The following is an 18,703-nucleotide window of genomic DNA, read 5'->3' as shown; positions in this document are numbered from 1 at the left end:
CAATGTGCTGAAGCCAGTGAGAACATGGCGTAAGTCTGAAAAACAACAGGTAAAATAGATGGATGGATACAAATATAGATTTTAGATAGATAGATAGATAGATAGATAATAGATAGATAGATAATAGATAATAGATAGATAATAGATAGATAGATAGACAGATAATAGATAGATAGATAGATAATATATAAATGATAGATACATAATAGATAGATAATATATAGATAATTGATAGATAGATAGAAAATAGATAGATAATATATAGATAGATAATAGATAATTGATAGATAATTGATAAATAGACAATAGATAGACAGATAGATAATAGATAGATAATTGATAGATGGATAATAGATTGACAATAGTTAGATAGATAGATAGATAGATAGATAGATAGATAATAGATAGGTAATTGATATATAGATAGATAGATAGATAGATAATATATAGATGATAGATAGATAGATAGATAGATAGATAGATAATAGATAGATAGATAGATAATATATAGATAATTGATAGATAGATAATAGATAGATAATAGATAGATAGATAATATATAGATAATTGATAGATAGATAATAGATAGATAATAGATAGATAGATAATATATAGATAGATAGATAGATAATAGATAGATAATAGATGATAGATAGATAATAGATAGATTGATTGATTGATTGATAGATAATATATAGATAATAGATAGATAGATAATAGATGGTATATAGATACATAGATAGATAGATAGATAGATAATAGATAGATAGATAATAAATGGAAAGTCAATGGATAGATAATGATTAACTATGGTTATAATCAGAGGTACAGTAGGAAGAGCAGCTCTGAAGCACAACATGCTGCGCCAAAATTTATATTGTTAAAGTCTGACCTGTCCAACCAATGAGGAATACACATATAAAATAACTCATAATGACCTTGTAAAAAAATCATTAAAATATTTTGTACTCAGAAGATAAATGTGTGTTTTCTCCCTCTTCGTCTCTAGGGGTTTGGCAGTCCATCTGGTGAATTTTGGCTGGGGAACGAGTTTATATTCGCAATTACCAGTCAGAGGCAGTACTCGCTGCGGATTGACTTAATGGACTGGGAAGGCAATCACGCACATTCACAGTATGACAGATTCCACATAGGAAATGAAAAACAGAATTACAGGTAAGAAACGTGGTTGTGCGACCAAGTTGTATATCAATCCAGAAAACTGCTCAAAGTGCTCATAAAATTACTCCAATAAAACAGGAATCCTCAGGAGGAATGAGACTTACAGGATAGAAATTCATTAAATGTACATGACATAATTCACGGGATAAAGAGAATGTATTGCAGCAAATAGAGAGCGGAGCGGAGGAAAACTGCACATCCTAATAACGTCACATAGGCACTTATATCTGCAGAGTAAGCGGGAGAAAAGCCAATCGTACCTCCCTCTGACAGTGATATTATGCTATATCCTTTCATTAGATGTTTAAATAAATATAATTTTCTATTTTAAAATATTTTCTTAGATATGTACAGTATATAGCATTCAACATTTTAACCCCTTTACCCCAAGGGTGGTTTGCACGTTAATGACCGGGCCAATTTTTACAATTCTGACCACTGTCCCTTTATGAGGTTATAACTCTGGAACGCTTCAATGGATCCTGGTGATTCTGACATTGTTTTCTCGTGACATATTGTACTTCATGACAATGGTAAAAATTCTTTGATAGTACCTGCGTTTATTTGTGAAAAAAACGGAAATTTGGCGAAAATTATGAAAATTTCGCAATTTTCCAACTTTGAATTTTTATGCAATTAAATCACAGAGATATGTCACACAAAATACTTAATAAGTAACATTTCCCACATGTCTACTTTACATCAGCACAATTTTGGAACCAAAATTTTTTTTTGTTAGGGAGTTATAAGGGTTAAAAGTTGACCAGCAATTTCTCATTTCTACAACACCATTTTATTTTAGGGACCACATCTCATTTGAAGTCATTTTGAGGGGTCTATATGATAGAAAATACCCAAGTGTGACACCATTCTAAAAACTACACCCCTCAAGGTGCTCAAAACCATATTCAAGAAGTTTATTAACCCTTCTGGTGCTTCACAGGAATTTTTTGAATGTTTAAATAAAAATGAACATTTAACTTTTTTTCACAAAAAATTTTATTCAGCTCCAATTTGTTTTATTTTACCAAGGGTAACAGGAGAAAATGGACCCCAAATATTGTTGTACAATTTGTCCTGAGTATGCCAATACCCCACATGTGGGGGTAAACCACTGTTTGGGCGCATGGCAGAGCTCGGAAGCGAAGGAGTGCCATTTGACTTTTCAATGCAAAATTGACTGGAATTGAGATGGGACGCCATGTTTCGTTTGGAGAGTCCCTGATGTGGCTAAACATTGAAACCCCCCACAAGTGACACCATTTCGGAAAGTAGACCCCCTAAGGAACTCGTCTAGAGGTGTGGTGAGCACTTTGACCCACCAAGTGCTTCACAGAAGTTTATAATGTAGAACCGTAAAAATAAAAAATCATATTTTTTCACAAAAATTATCTTTTCGCCCCCAATTTTTTATTTTCCCAAGGGTAAGAGAAGAAATTGGACCCCAAAAGTTGTTGTACAATTTGTCCTGAGTACGCTGATACCCCATATGTGGGGGTAAACCACTGTTTGGGCGGATGGGAGAGCTCGGAAGGGAAGGAGCGCCATTTGACTTTTCAAAGCAAAATTGACAGGAATTGAGATGGGACGCCATGTTGCGTTTGAAGAGCCACTGATGTGCCTAAACATTGAAACCCCCCACAAATGACACCATTTTGCTAAGTAGACCCCCTAAGGAACTTATCTAGAGCTGTGGTGAGCACTTTGACCCACCAAGTGCTTCACAGAAGTTTATAATGCAGAGCCGTAAAAATAAAACAAAATTTTTTTCCCACAAAAATTATTTTTTTAGCCCCCAGTTTTGTATTTTCCTGAGGGTAACAGGAGAAATTGGACCCCAAAATTTGTTGCCCAATTTGTCCTGAGTGCGATGATACACCATATGTGGGGGGAACCACTGTTTGGGCACATGGGAGGGCTCAGAAGGGAAGGAGTGCCATTTGAATGCAGACTTAGATGGAATGGTCTGCAGGTGTCACATTGCGTTTGCAGAGCCCCTAATGTACCTAAACAGTAGAAACCCCCCACAAGTGACACCATTTTGGAAAGTAGACCCCCTTAGGAACTTATCTAGATGTGTGCTGAGCGCTTTGACCCACCAAGGGCTTCACAGAAGTTTATAATGGAGAGCCGTAAAAATAAAACAAAAATTTTTTCCCACAAAAATTATTTTTTAGCCCCCAGTTTTGTATTTTCCCGAGGGTAACAGGAGAAATTCGACCCCACAATTTGTTGTCCAATTTGTCCTGAGTGCGCTGATACCCCATATGTGGGGGGGAACCACTGTTTGGGCGCATGGGAGGGCTCGGAAGAGAAGGAGCTCCATTTGGAATGAGGACTTAGATGGAATGGTCTGCAGGTGTCACATTGCATTTGCAGAGCCCCTAATGTACCTAAACAGTAGAAACCTCCCACAAGTGACACCATTTTGGAAACTAGACCCCCTAAGGAACTCATCTAGATGTGTTGTGATAGCTTTGAACCCCCAAGTGTTTCACTACAGTTTGTAACGCAGAGCCGTGAAAATTAAAAAAAAAAATCTTTCCCCCCAAAATTATTTTTTAGCCCCCAGTTTTGTATTTTCCCGAGGGTAAGAGGAGAAATTCGACCCCAAAAGTTGTTGTCCAATTTGTCCTGAGTACGCTGATACCCCGTATGTTGGGGGAAACCACCGTTTGAGCGCATGGCAGAGCTCGGAAGGGAAGGAGCGCCATTTGGAATGCAGACTTAGATGGACTGGTCTGCAGACGTCACATTGCGTTTGCAGAACCCCTAATGTACCTAAACAGTAGAAACCCCCCACAAGTGACCCCATATTGGAAACTAGACCCCCCAGGGAACTAATCTAGATGTGTTGTGAGAACTTTGAACCCCCAAGTGTTTCACTACAGTTTATAACGCAGAGCCGTGAAAATAAAAAATCTTTTTTTTTCTCACAAAAAATATGTTTTAGCCCCGAGTTTTGTATTTTCCCAAGGGTAACAGGAGAAATTGGACCCCAAAAGTTGTTGTCCTATTTGTCCTGAGTACGCTGATACCCCATATGTTGGGGTAAACCCCTGTTTGGGCACACGGGAGAGCTCGGAAGGGAAGAAGCACTGTTTTACGCAGAATTGGCTGGAATTGAGATCGGACGCCATGTCGCGTTTGGAGAGCCCCTGATGTGCCTAAACAGTGGAAACCCCCCAATTATAACTGAAACCCTAATCCAAACACATCCCTAACCCTAATCCCAACAGTAACCCTAACCACACCTCTAACCCTGACACACCCCTAACCCTAATCCCAACCCTATTCCCAACCGTAAATGTAATCTAAACCCTAACTGTAACTTTAGCCCCAACCCAAACTGTAGCCCTAGCCCTAACCCTAGCCCTAACCCTAATCCTAACCCTAGCCCTAACCCTAGCCCTAACCCTAGCCCTAACCCTAGCCCTAACCCTAGCCCTAGCCCTAACCCTAACCCTAGCCCTAGCCCTAACCCTAGCCCTATCCCTAGCCCTAACCCTAACCCTAGCCCTAACCCTAGCCCTAACCCTAACCCTAGCCCTAACCCTAACCCTAGCCCTAACCCTAGCCCTAACCCTAGCCCTAACCCTAGCCCTAGCCCTAACCCTAGCCCTAACCCTAGCCCTAACTCTAACCCTAGCCCTAATGGGAAAATGGAAATAAATACATTTTTTTAATTTTTCCCTAACTAAGGGGGTGATGAAGGGGGGTTTGATTTACCTTTATAGCGGGTTTTTTAGCGGATTTTTATGATTGGCAGCCGTCACACACTGAAAGACGCTTTTTATTGCAAAAAATATTTTTTGCGTTACCACATTTTGAGAGCTATAATTTTTCTATATTTTGGTCCACAGAGTCATGTGAGGTCTTGTTTTTTGCGGGACGAGTTGACGTTTTTATTGGTATCATTTTCGGGCACATGACATTTTTTAATCGCTTTTTATTCCGATTTTTGTGAGGCAGAATGACCAAAAACCAGCTATTCATGAATTTCTTTTGGGGGAGGCGTTTATACCGTTCCGCGTTTGGTAAAATTGATAAAGCAGTTTTATTCTTCGGGTCAGTACGATTACAGCGACACCTCATTTATATCATTTTTTTATGTTTTGGCGCTTTTATACGATAAAAACTATTTTATAGAAAAAATAATTATTTTGGCATCGCTTTATTTTCAGGACTATAACTTTTTTATTTTTTTGCTGATGATGCTGTTTGGTGGCTCGTTTTTTGCGGGACAAGATGACGTTTTCAGCGGTACCATGGTTATTTATATCTGTCTTTTTGATCGCGTGTTATTCCACTTTTTGTTCGGCGGTATGATAATAAAGCGTTGTTTTTTGCCTCGTTTTTTTTTTTTTTTTCTTACGATGTTTACTGAAGGGGTTAACTAGTGGGCCAGTTTTATAGGTCGGGCCGTTACGGACGCGGCGATACTAAATATGTGTACTTTTATTGTTTTGTTTTTTTTATTTAGATAAAGAAATGTATTTATGGGAATAATATTTTTTTTTTTTTTTCATTATTTTGGAATATTTTTTTTTATTTTTTTTTACACATTTGAAACTTTTTTTTTTTACTTTTTTACTTTGTCCCAGGGGGGACATCACAGATCAGTGATCTGACAGTTTGCACAGCACTCTGTCAGATCACTGATCTGACATGCAGCGCTGCAGCCTTCACAGTGCCTGCTCTGAGCAGGCTCTGTGAAGCCACCTCCCTCCCTGCAGGACCCGGATCCGCGGCCATCTTGGATCCGGGGCTGGAGGGAGCAGGGAGGGAGGTGAGACCCTCGCAGCAACGCGATCACATCGCGTTGCTGCGGGGGGCTCAGGGAAGCCCGCAGGGAGCCCCCTCCCTGCGGGAAGCTTCCCTGTACCGCCGGCACATCGCGATCATCTTTGATCGCGGTGTGCCGGGGGTTAATGTGCCGGGGCGGTCCGTGACCGCTCCTGGCACATAGTGCCGGATGTCAGCTGCGATAAACAGCTGACACCCGGCCGCGATCGGCGGCGCTCCTCCCGTGAGCGCCGCCGATCGCACTGGACGTACTATCCCGTCCATGGTCATAGGGGCCCACCCCACATGGACGGGATAGTACGTCCGATGTCAGAAAGGGGTTAAAGGGGCTTTCCAGGGCTTTGAAGGCTTATCCTTAGCTGCTACAATATTCTATGGTGGCCAGATATACACAGTGTATGGAGTAGGAGCTACTTATACAGTGTAGTGACCATTCTCAGGCGTCTGCAGCTCTGCTGATATTAAAGGGAATAGTAGCTGAGCCGCAGCACCAGAAAATGGTCATTACACAGCTGTGCTATTCTGGCGGCTCTTTATACTGTGTCCATCCAGCAGCAATGGATCGTTGGGAGAGACGGCTGGATGTCTAACCTCACTAATAAGTCCTTCAAACCCCTCTATCTGCTGAGATGCTGCACTATAAAAAGTTTGTCCACCCTCACTCCTTGCCTGCCTCCCCAGATCTGTAAGTAATCCCTCCCTTCGTCCTCTTTCTCTGTATGTCAGCCATGTTATAAGGTTCATGTCTTTGCATCTCTGAATCAGAATAGTCTTTTTACCTCCTATAATTGTGCATAACTACAAGAATTCAGCTTGGAAATAAACCTTCTTCTGTAATCGTCATATGTGCCTCTGCAGTTGAGTCAAGCTATCTGATGAAATCTTTTGGTGTGAGCACTGGTACCTAGAGACAGCCACAGAAACAGTCTCAAGCACCCGACACTCACAGTGTAGTTTTGGAGGCAGAATAAGTCAGATTTTTGTAGACTGACACAGAATTTTATTTCCATTTTTTCCAAATCTGAGAAAATCAGATCATACTGTGATCAAAGTCTGATCAGAGTTTGATTAGCGTGTGATATGCATAATCAGCCAGATTCTCACGGATGAGAGAAAATACGCTGGTGTGACCCTGGCCTTACAGTAACTGTACAGTTATCAGAGCTGTGCCAAGTCATGTCATGTCAAGGTCTTCCCTTCTCTCTTCTTTTACTACTGTCTTTATACATTTCTCTAGGACTATTATAAACATCATCAGAGTAAGTTACATTTGATTTATCATTATACACAAAGCGTTCGCTTCGGGCCACGTATAAAAATAAGCTGTCATGTATATGTAGTTGAGGAAAAAGCCATTTCTGACCATTTGCAGTTAGTTTTATCAGAGCTAGTGTGTAAAGACGAGCTGCTATGAAGACTTTTATACATAGTACACTGAGACATGAGGGATTTCTGCTCTCCTTTCTCTATGTGGCACACATTCAGAAGCATCACCATGGGAATGTTACACAGGAGTAATGAGCAGTGTGGTTGTGACTCCAGCTCTGGAATGTGTGCAGAATTATTATGTAAGTGAGTATTTTGATACTATCCTCATTTTTATGCAGATTAGTTTATCTTTAGGCTATTCCCCCTTATTGCACAATTACACATTGCCTAATCTGCTTCATCCAATAAGCATTCAAGTTTAAACAACTTGGAGTTGGAAAACATGCAAATCTTCTTCTAAGAGCTATAACTTTTTAATCTTTCTGTTAACATACCCACGTGAGGACTTTTTTTTGTGGCTGAAAAAATCTAATAGGGATAAAATGGAAAAATAAATGCAATTCCGACATTGTTTTGGGGGTTTTGTTTTTACAGCATTAATTATGAGGTAAAACAGGATTATCCAGGTCAGTGGATTACAAACTCGCATCATTTTTTTTCTATATTTAAGTGGTGAAAAAAATTCAGAATTTTGTAAAAATATATATATATATATATTTGATTTGTGTTTTCCTTTTCTGATACACATAACATGTTTCCTTTTTTTCCGTTGACAGCTTGTTTTCTGCGTGGTAAGCTGAGGATTTTATTAATTTTTATTTGGGGTACATAAGACTTTTTGATCACTTTTTATCACTTTTTTTTGGGTGTGTGGTGACCAAAAATAATGTAATTCTACTGTTCCAATTTTTTTCCACTTTTCAGCGCTTACCATGCGAGCTAACTAATTTTTACATCAGACATTTATGGCTGCATCAATACCGACTGTTTATTGTTTTTTTTTTCCTTTCTTGGTTTTTAATTTTTCCATATTTTTTATCATTTTAAATCAATTTTTAGTCCCCACTGCTGGTTTAAACATATGATTCCTTGATCTCTTGTATTACCGTATATACTGCAGTATGTAGGAAAAATCATGTAGGTATGGAGCTCAAGACGGTATGTGTATGTCAAAGATTGGCAGCAGCATCTAAATGGTCAACAGCCGTAGCCAACGCTCCGTTCAGCTCTAGCCGCTGCTGTAAGGACACAAATGCCGGCTATGTAATATCTAACATGCGTGGAGAAATCAAAGCTCCTCTGCCCCCACCAAACCCCTGCCCTGGATATTTGTGTCCTAACTCAAGAAGAATTAACGGTTAGACATTCATGTTTTGGATGATTTTTTTCTTTAGAGAGAGGTGAAACGCCTGCTCATGACCTTGGTGATTCCTCGACCTATGGCCTCTTGTCTTTCTGCTCTACAAGCCTCTTCGTAGTGTCAGACATGACTACATCAATTGGTGCTTAAAAGGACCAAGCAGTCAAGTTCCCTGAGTCTTTATTTACCATCCCCTTTACTTATTTGATCCTAAGCCCTTTCACCAAGGTATCAAGTAACAGTCACTTGAAAACCAATAAGCCATTTCCCTCGTGACGGGTTTACATCTCCCCTTTAATAATGTCGACTTTAAAGACAATATATTCTCCAGCCTATTCTCATACATAATGCCTTTCCCTTGTGAAAAGGTTTCTATAGGGACCCAAATCTCCTGCCTTCTATGAAAGAGCAATTTTTTCTTCCTCTTCTCATGTCTAAAGCTCTAATGGATTTTAAAATGATGGTTTTAAGAAATCATGGCACGTCCGTCCGGAACCTGGATGTGAATTTCTAAATATCTGCCCCATTTGAATGAGATTTTCTTTTCTGGCTGGTTACTAAGAAACTGCTGTAAAGAATCTTTGGGGGTTATCGGTGCAAACAAGATGGTTGAAAAGCTGACAGTTTTGTGATTATGGTGGTCCTATGTTCACTGCTAATGTCATGCTACTGACTATTAAACATATGCAATATGGATGTCTCGCCCTGCATGTGGGTTATTAAATTATATTAAGAAAACTTAGCTAGACAGGTTATGTCTGAGTAATCTGTTTTTAGGTTTCCTTGTTTCACCCCTATGCAACTTTTCTGTTTCTATGGGTTGCATGGTCCTGGAATTGTCACTTTCAGCAGCCACAGTGCGATCATTGGGTCCCATAGTCACCCAGGTATTAAAGAAATTGTTACACACGTGCGCCGGTCCATTTGATTTTCTTTTGCTCCACGTCAGGCTTTGCAAGTAGCCAGGCGTTCTCCCATGTTTTGTATTTCCTAGGCATATATAAGCCCTCCCAAAACGTACACATGTGTCTTGGTATTGCTCTAAGCCTTGATAGTAAATCATTTAGTTGCCTGCGCACAGTTCCAGTCCACAATCATCAGGACATCTCCTGTCTGTCTATGGTTCCCAGTCTATGTGATACTTGTCTGTGGTTTCCAGTAACATTCCTATGTATCAGTGGAGGACCTCACCTGATTGTCAGTGGCTTCAAGTAAACTTGCTAGTGGTCGTCACCGTACCTGCCTGCAAATTCTAGTATCGCTACCTAGTTTCCTGTGGATTCCACTATTGCAACCTGCCTGCAGTTTTCAGGATGTCTTCCTGACTCTCTGTGGCTTCCACGTTATCCAGACTTTGTAGTTTCTCTGGAGTTCTGTCTGCACCTGACCCCGAACTTCTATGACCCAGTCTACATGTCCACCTGTAGTTTTCAGGACATCTTCCGGGCTGTCTGCAGTTTCCATGATATTACACTTTCTTGTAACTCTGGAGTTTTCTCTGCTACCTGTCAACTTCTCCATGATGACTCCTGCTTGACTGCAGATTCTAGTAACTCTGCAATCTGCCTGAAGTCTTTAGTAATTCTGTAGTCTGCCCGAGGTCTTTAACAACTCTGCAATCTGCCTGGATGTCTTCCTTCTGCTTGCAATGTCCAGCATCCCGCCCATGGTCTCCTCGATGTCTCCCACCTGCCAGTATTTTCCCGCATCCTTCCTGCTTATCTGTGGTCTCTTGGATGTATCCCACCTTCCAGCGGTTTTCATCAACTCACCAGGCAGCCTGGGGTCTACTGGATGGTTTACTTCTTGCCTGCTGTTTCCAGTATCTCACCTGCTTGTATGCAGTCTCCTGGACTTTTCCTGCTTGTCTATGGTTTCCAGTCCCGCAGGTGTCTGAATTCTGCGTGTTCCTCTGAGCTGCTGCACCTACGCCCATTGCCTGTCTGCCCACCTGGACCTTAGGCTTAGCTATCCACCTCACCTAGTGAGCAGCTTTGTGTAACAGAAATGCACAGTACATACTGTCTCCACCCCTTTCCTTCTTCTATCTATGTCACTTGCTGTTACGTTTTACACTAGATTCAATGTGATTCAAAGCCTATTGCAGCCCTAGGTTGCCATAAATTATTGGGCAGTAGTTTACATGGGTGAAAAATACTGAGGAATAACCACAGACACTATAGAGATGAGTGAATCAATCCACAAACGATGAACTTCGAGTTGCATTTCCGGAAATTTGCAGTTTCATGTGATTTCAAACATTTTGAGATTCGATTTGTAGTTTTGCTTGGCTCCATTTTCCACACTGCTGAAGCAGTGAGTGGGCTATCATATTTTTGCATTGCTTTGTGGGCCTCCCCATAATGCCCTACAGCTATGATATCTAGATAATGCTAAAACACCTTAGGAGAAAAGTAAAGACTATAGGATAATTAAAAAAATACATGTATAAATAAATAGTGATAATTACCCTTGGTGTTCAAACAAAATAAAGAAGTGGAAACCACTCATAACAAGAAACAACACAACCACCAGAGTTATGGTTGCACCAGGAAGACCAGACTGGATCATCTACTATATAATTGTCTAAGGGTCACTTCTGTCTTTCTGTCTGTCTGTCTGTCACGGATATTCATTGGTCACGGCCTCTGTCTGTCATGGAAATCCAAGTCGCTGATTGGTCATGGCAAAACGCCCTCAACCAATCAGCGACGGGCACAGTCCAGTGGCAAAATGGCCGCTCCTTACTCCCCGCAGTCTGTGACCGCTCCAGTCAGCGCTCACACAGGGTTAATGGCAGCGCTAATGGACCGCATTATGCCACAGTATAACGCACTCCATTAACGCTGCTATTAACCCTGTGTGTCCAACTTTTTACTATTGCCTATGCAGCATCAATAGTAAAAAGATCTAATGTTAAAAATAATAAAAAAATAAAAAATTATTATATACTCACCGTCCGTCGGCCCCTCGGATCCAGAACAGGCCTTTCCCACTCTTCGCAATGCTCCGGTGACCGCTCCATGCATTGCGATCTCGCAAAATGATGACATAGCGGTCTCACGAGAACGCTACGTAATCATCTCACAAGTCCGCAATGCACTCTTCAGACTGCTGCGCGTGAGGAGCGTCGGTAACCGCTTCGATCCGGGGGCCAACAGAAGATGAGTATATAACTATTTTTTATTTTAATTCTTTTTTTTAACAGGGATATGATGCCCACATTGCTATATTCTATGTAGGCTGTGCAATATACTACATGGGCTGTGCAATATACTACGTGGGCTGTGCAATATACTACGTGGGCTGTGCAATATACTACGTGGGCTGTGCAATATACTATGTGGGCTGTGCAATATACTACGTGGGCTGTGCAATATACTACGTGGCTGTGCAATATACTATGTGGGCTGTGCAATATACTATGTGGGCTGTGCAATATACTACGTGGCTGTGCAATATACTACGTGGCTGTGCAATATACTATGTCGGCTGGGCAATATACTACGTGGGCTGTGCAATATACTACGTGGCTGTGCAATATACTGCATGGGCTGGGCAATATACTACGTGGGCTGTGCAATATACTACATGGCCTGGGCAATATACTGCGTGGGCTGTGCTATATACTGCATGGGCTGTGCAATATACTGCGTGGGCTGTGCAATATACTACGTGGGCTGTGCAATATACTATGTGGCTGTGCAATATACTACGTGGCTGTTCAATATACTATGTGGGCTGTGCAATATACTACGTGGGCTGTGCAATGTACTACGTGGGCTGTGCAATGTACTACGTGGGCTGTGCAATGTACTGCATGGGCTGTGCAATATACTACGTGGGCTGTGCAATATACTACATGGGCTGTGCAATATACTACGTGGGCTGTGCAATAAACTACATGGGCTGTGCAATAAACTACGTGGGCTGTGCAATATACTACATGGCTGTGCTATACACTACGTGGGCTGTGTTATAGACTACGTGGCCTGTGTTATACACTATGTCGCCTGTGTTATATACTGCGTGCATGGGCTGTTATATACTACGTGGCTGTGTTATATGCTATGTGGGCTGTTATACACTCTGTAGGCTGTGCTATATACTACGTGGCTGTGCTATATACTCCGTGGGCTGTTATATACTACGTGGCTGTGCTATATACTCCGTGGGCTGTGCTATATACTCCATGGGCTGTGCTATTTACTACGTGGCTGTGCTTTATATTACGTGGCTGTGCAATATACTACGTGGCTGTGCAATATACTACGTGGGCTGTTATATACTACGTGGCTGTGCTATATACTACGTGGCCGGCCGCGAACAATCAGCGACAGGCGCACGCAGTCCAGCTGCTAATTGGCACGGGATTTGAACCACGCTTCGCTAATTGGTCGCGACCGGCCGAATCCTGCGTATTCAATGTATTCTAAAATCTTCAGAAATAAACTACATACATATTCTAGAATACCCGATGCATTAGAATCGGGCTACCATCTAGTATAAAATAATATCTTTATTAACTGGTAGCAGTGATACAGAAAAAAATAACAATATAAAATTATAAGTAGACAAACTGTGTGTGATTCAGGACAGTATATATTATATATTTAAAAGAAGAATAAACCCATAAGCACAATTTGTATAGAGGTCACTAATGAACCTGTGCAAGGTAATTAATCCCCAAAATGGGGTGTAAATAATCCCCTGAAATTATTCTAAAAATGAAGAAAAATAGACGTGCCAAAGTGTAAAAATAAAAATAGAATTATTATATAAAAAATATATATGACAACAAGTGGAAATCACACGAAGACTGTGCAATAATACAAAAAAATAAAGTGCTTAAGTGCAAGAAATGAACTCAAGGAAGGATCCACTCATGCACATAGGAAACTCCCTTGAAAGCTGAGCATTACTGCAAGATAATAAAGTACTAAGTGCACACAATGTGTAAACCAGGGAAAAATACTAATGATCATTACCTTAGAGTACCTCACCGTCCTGAACATGCGTACACACCAGACGCGCGTTTCGGAAATGAATTCCTTCGTCAGGAAGCACTGCACAAATAACACACACAGAAGGCAAAGCAAAGCACCAAGCTAGAGCTCAAGCAGGTAAACACTGTTGTCCAGCAAGGACTGGGAGGCAGGTGCTGGTTAATAAAGAGTGATACAAATACCTGACCCAAGACAAACCCAGCACCAGAGGAAAAAGACCAGCAGCCAAAACTCCACAAGAAAATGGCGGATAGTCACAAACTCCACATATTATAACAGTAAGCTCTTATGGTCAGCGGGGTCCTCTCTTTCTCCTGTAGATTATAAGCTCTTATGGTCAGCGGGGTCCTCTCTCTCCTGTAAAGTGTAAGCTCTTATGGTCAGTGGGGTCTTGTCTCTCTCCTGTAGAGTGTAAGGTCTTATGGTCAGTGAGGTCCTCTCTCTCTCCTGTAGAGTGTAAGCTCTTATGGTCAGTGGGGTCTTCTCTCTCTCCTGTAGAGTGTAAGCTCTTATTGTCAGTGGGGTCTTCTCTCTCTCCTGTAGAGTGTAAGCTCTTATGGTCAGTGGGGTCTTCTCTCTCTCCTGTAGAGTGTAAGCTCTTATGGTCAGCGGGGTCCTCTCTCTCCTGTAGAGTGTAAGCTCTTATGGTCAGTGGGGTCTTCTCTCTCTCCTGTAGAGTGTAAGCTCTTATGGTCAGTGGGGTCTTCTCTCTCTCCTGTAGAGTGTAAGCTCTTATGGTCAGCGGGGTCCTCTCTCTCCTGTAGAGTTTAAGCTCTTATGGTCAGTGGGGTCTTCTCTCTCTCCTGTAGAGTGTAAGCTCTTATGGTCAGTGGGGTCTTCTATCTCTCCTGTAGAGTGTAAGCTCTTATGGTCAGTGGGGTCCTCTCTCTCCTGTAGAGTGTAAGCTCTTATGGTCAGTGAGGTCCTCTCTCTCCTGTAGAGTATTAGTTCTTATGGTCAGTGGGGTCCTCTCTCTTCTGTAGAGTGTAAGCTCTTATGGTCAGTGAGGTCCTCTCTCTCCTGTAGAGTGTAAGCTCTTATGGTCAGTGGGGTTCTCTCTCTCCTGTAGATTATAAGCTCTTATGGTCAGTGGGGTCTTCTCTCTCTCCTGTAGAGTGTAAGCTCTTATGGTCAGTGAGGTCCTCTCTCTCCTGTAGAGTGTAAGCTCTTATGGTCAGTGAGGTCCTCTCTCTCCTGTAGAGTGTAAGCTCTTATGGTCAGCGGGGTCCTCTCTCTGTCATGTAGAGTGTAAGCTCTTATGGTCAGCGGGGTCCTCTCTCTGTCATGTAGAGTGTAAGCTCTTATGATCAGTGGAGTCCTCTCTCTCTTCTGTAGAGTGTGAGCTCTTATGGTCAGCGGGGTCCTCTCTCTCTCCTGTAGAGTGTAAGCTCTTATGGTCAGTGGAGTCCTCTCTCTTCTGTAGAGTGTAAGCTCTTATGGTCAGTTGGGTCCTCTCTCTCTCCTGTAGAGTGTAAGCTCTTATGGTCAGTGGGGTCCTCTCTCTTCTGTAGAGTGTAAGCTCTTATGGTCAGTGGGGTCCTCTCTCTCTCCTGTAGAGTGTAAGCTCTTATGGTCAGTGGGGTCCTCTCTCTTCTGTAGAGTGTAAGCTCTTATGGTCAGTTGGGTCCTCTCTCTCTCCTGTAGAGTGTAAGCTCTTATGGTCAGTGGGGTCCTCTCTCTTCTGTAGAGTGTAAGCTCTTATGGTCAGTTGGGTCCTCTCTCTCTCCTGTAGAGTGTAAGCTCTTATGGTCAGTGGGGTCCTCTCTCTCCTGTAGATTATAAGCTCTTTTGGTCAGCGGGGCCCTCTCTCTCCCGCTCTCTGTTTCTCCTGTAAAGTGTAAGCTGTTATGCTTAGTGGAGTTCTGTCTCTCTTTCTTGTCTCCCCAGTTGTATTTTTGTAAGCTTTTCAATATTGAAATATGTGCGAATTTGTATGCCGCAAATCAAATTTGGAGGGAAAATTTGTTGAATTTGACAAATCTAAATTTCAACAGATCTGCTCATCTCTACAGTCTACATACCGGTATATAAGAAATGCTAACACTGTCCTTGTCATTTTCTTTATATCTCAAGATTTTTCTTTTGATATCGGTATTAGGGACCTATCTAATAGCCATGGGACATCCACAATATATTGACACAGATGTCCTGGCATCTATATAAATACCAGTGTACGTATATATGCCAACCACTCTTTGGGCCTCTGCTATGATTCCAGTCCAATGATGCCAGTAGACAAAGTATTTATTCTGGAGCCATTTCCTCAATATTTGTATTATTTTTACATAGAAGTATTTATTTTAATTTCTAATGGGCATTAACTCAAAAGACTAAAGTTTGGATAAACAATTTCCTCCAACTTATCACAATAAACCCTTCATATAACATCTTTGCTGAAGGTTACGAAGTTGACCCAAAAAATGTTTCTTTATGAACTCACGCTGCTTGCTACATCGAAGTTTTCCTGTTATTAGAATTTATTCGCTGTGATTTTCCATTAGTTATTACAAAAATCTCAGGATTAAAACTGAAGTATTTGTTTTAAGGCCAAGTGAAGTATTATGAAACTTGGGTTCTAATGAAGCTAGCAAATGTGTTCTAAATCTGATATGTTGTTCCATTGTACTATTACATTCATGGGGCAGCACCATATACAGTATTTTACTATCATCCAACAGGGGCACTTAAGGTACCTTCACACATAACGATATTGTTAACGATATCGTTGCTATTTGTGACGTAGCAACGATATCGTTAATGAAATCGTTATGTGTGACAGCGACCAACGATCAGGCCCCTGCTGGGAGATCGTTGGTCGCTGAATAAAGTCCAGAACTTTATTTCGTCGCTGGACTCCCTGGAGACATCGCTGGATCGGCGTGTGTGACACCGATCCAGCGATGTCTTCACTGGTAACCAGGGTAAACATCGGGTAACTAAGCGCAGGGCCGCGCTTAGTAACCCGATGTTTACCCTGGTTACCATGCTAAAAGTAAAAAAAAACAAACAGTACATACTTACCTAACGCTGTCTGTCCTCCAGCGCTGCGCTCTGCACTCCTCCTGTACTGTCTGTGAGCCGGAAAGCAGAGCGGTGACGTCACCGCTCTGCTTTCCGGCTCCCAGACAGTACAGGAGGAGAGCAGAGAAGCAGAGCGCAGCGCTGGAGGACAGACGGCTGTAGGTAAGTATTTACTGTTTGTTTTTTTTTTACTTTTAGCATGGTAACCAGGGTAAACATCGGGTTACTAAGCGCGGCCCTGCGCTTAGTTACCCGATGTTTACCCTGGTTACCGGCATCGTTGGTCGCTGGAGAGCGGTCTGTGTGACAGCTCTCCAGCGACCAAACAGCGACGCTGCAGCGATTCGGATCGTTGTCGGTATCGCTGCAGCGTCGCTAAATGTGAAGGGGCCTTTACACTGAATGTCTCAGGAACACTTAAAATGAATCTTTGATCAAAAATAATTGTCACAATGACCTTAGAATCTCATGTGTGGATAATTACCTTTCTAGGCTTGGCTATATGTGCTCTTGCTAATACTTTAAAAGACATTTTGATAGGGAATTTAGATTGTGACCCCAATGGGGACAGTGATAATAATGAAAAAAAGGACTGTGGAATATGATTGCGCTATATAAGAAAGCATAATAAATAAGTAATGTTCCCATCAGTCTTTCTTTCCAAAAGCCTGCAAGCTCACATTATAAATAGTACTCCTCCTTTCCCTCTTCACACGAGTACACCTCTACATGTTGCTTAAAGAGGTTGTCCGGAGAAAATAATTTATCACCTATCCACAAGTGAGGGACCTCTACTGATCTGGAGCTTAGGGCACTTTTATCCTTGGTAGAAAGGAACACGAGTAGGCTTGCCACTTTTATATGTAACAACTCACAAGGGGAAATAGGTAAAACATTAAGAAAAACTGCAACTGACTCATCCGGTTACTGCACAGACAAGAAATTCTGACCCTGCAGTTACTAGTCGTTCCTGCGGCTGGAATAACCCTAACAACTGACTGAATGATGGCAGCTCGGACCTATGCTACCTGAAAGGCCGTCTAGCACTTCACGTTCCTCCTAAGGAACCGAAGGGCAGAGCAGAGTACACTTTACCTTCAAAAGGGAAATAGTGCTGAGATGGAAAGAGATCTCAGAGTGAGTTAAAACAAACCACGAAATACAAAATTTTAAAAAAAAGGTATGATGCCTACTTCCTTTACAAGAAATAGAAGATAAGTGCAGGGTAAAAAGCATAATCAACGGAGAGATAACCCCTAGATGGTCTTTCACTGACTGGCATAAACAATGGCAGTATTTCTGGACATCCAAATGAGAATATTACCAGCAGGAAACACCAGCAAGGGAAAGTATACAGATGAAACCAGAAGTTTACATTCACTATATAAAAAGACACATCTGCATGTTTTTCTCAATATCTGACATGAAATAGAATAAACCTTTCCTGTTTTAGGTCAATTAAGATTATCAAAATTATTATTAATTTGCCAAGTGCCAGAAAAATGAAAGTGAGAGAATGTTTTCCGTGAGATGTCCATGTTCGGAGTCCGTGCACAGACCCGAACTTTGGTGTTCTGGTTTGCCCAACACTAATTATTATATACTAGATGGTGGCTCGATTCTAACGCATTGGGTATTCTAGAATATGCATATCCACGTAGTATATAGCACAGCCACGTAGTATATTACCCAGCCACGTAGTATATTGCCCAGTTACGTAGTATATTGCCCAGCCACATAGTATATTGCCCAGCCACGTAGTATATTGCCCAGTAACGTAGTATATTGCCCTGCCACGTAGTATATTGCCCAGCCACGTAGTATATTGCCCAGCCACATAGTATATTGCCCAGTCACGTAGTATATTGCCCAGCTACGTTGCCCAGCCACGTAGTATATTGCACAACCCATGTAGTATATTGCCCAGCCACGTAGTATATAGCAATGTGGGCATCATATCCCTGTTAAAAAAAGAATTAAAAATTAGTTATATACTCACCTTCCGGAGCCCCCGGATTCAAGCGAAGCGGTTACCGACACTCCTCGCGCGCTCTGGTCT

The 18,703-nt window shown here is 41.7% G+C and overlaps 1 protein-coding gene across 1 annotated transcript in view; it reads left to right on the top strand.

Annotated features, from left to right (window-relative positions):
• Positions 1-18,703, top strand: part of ANGPT1 (angiopoietin 1) — a 435,569-nt gene that overhangs the window by 347,147 nt on the left and 69,719 nt on the right. Inside the window, exon 7 of the mRNA XM_069731774.1 lies at positions 1,010-1,176. Coding sequence (XP_069587875.1) covers positions 1,010-1,176 — 167 coding nt within the window. The remainder of the gene's footprint in view (positions 1-1,009; positions 1,177-18,703) is intronic.

Source organism: Ranitomeya imitator, chromosome 6 (genome assembly GCF_032444005.1).
Source record: "Ranitomeya imitator isolate aRanImi1 chromosome 6, aRanImi1.pri, whole genome shotgun sequence".
Lineage (NCBI taxonomy): Eukaryota > Metazoa > Chordata > Amphibia > Anura > Dendrobatidae > Ranitomeya > Ranitomeya imitator.
The sequence above is the reverse complement of the archived record's forward strand: the minus strand, read 5'-3'. Positions and strand labels throughout refer to the sequence as shown.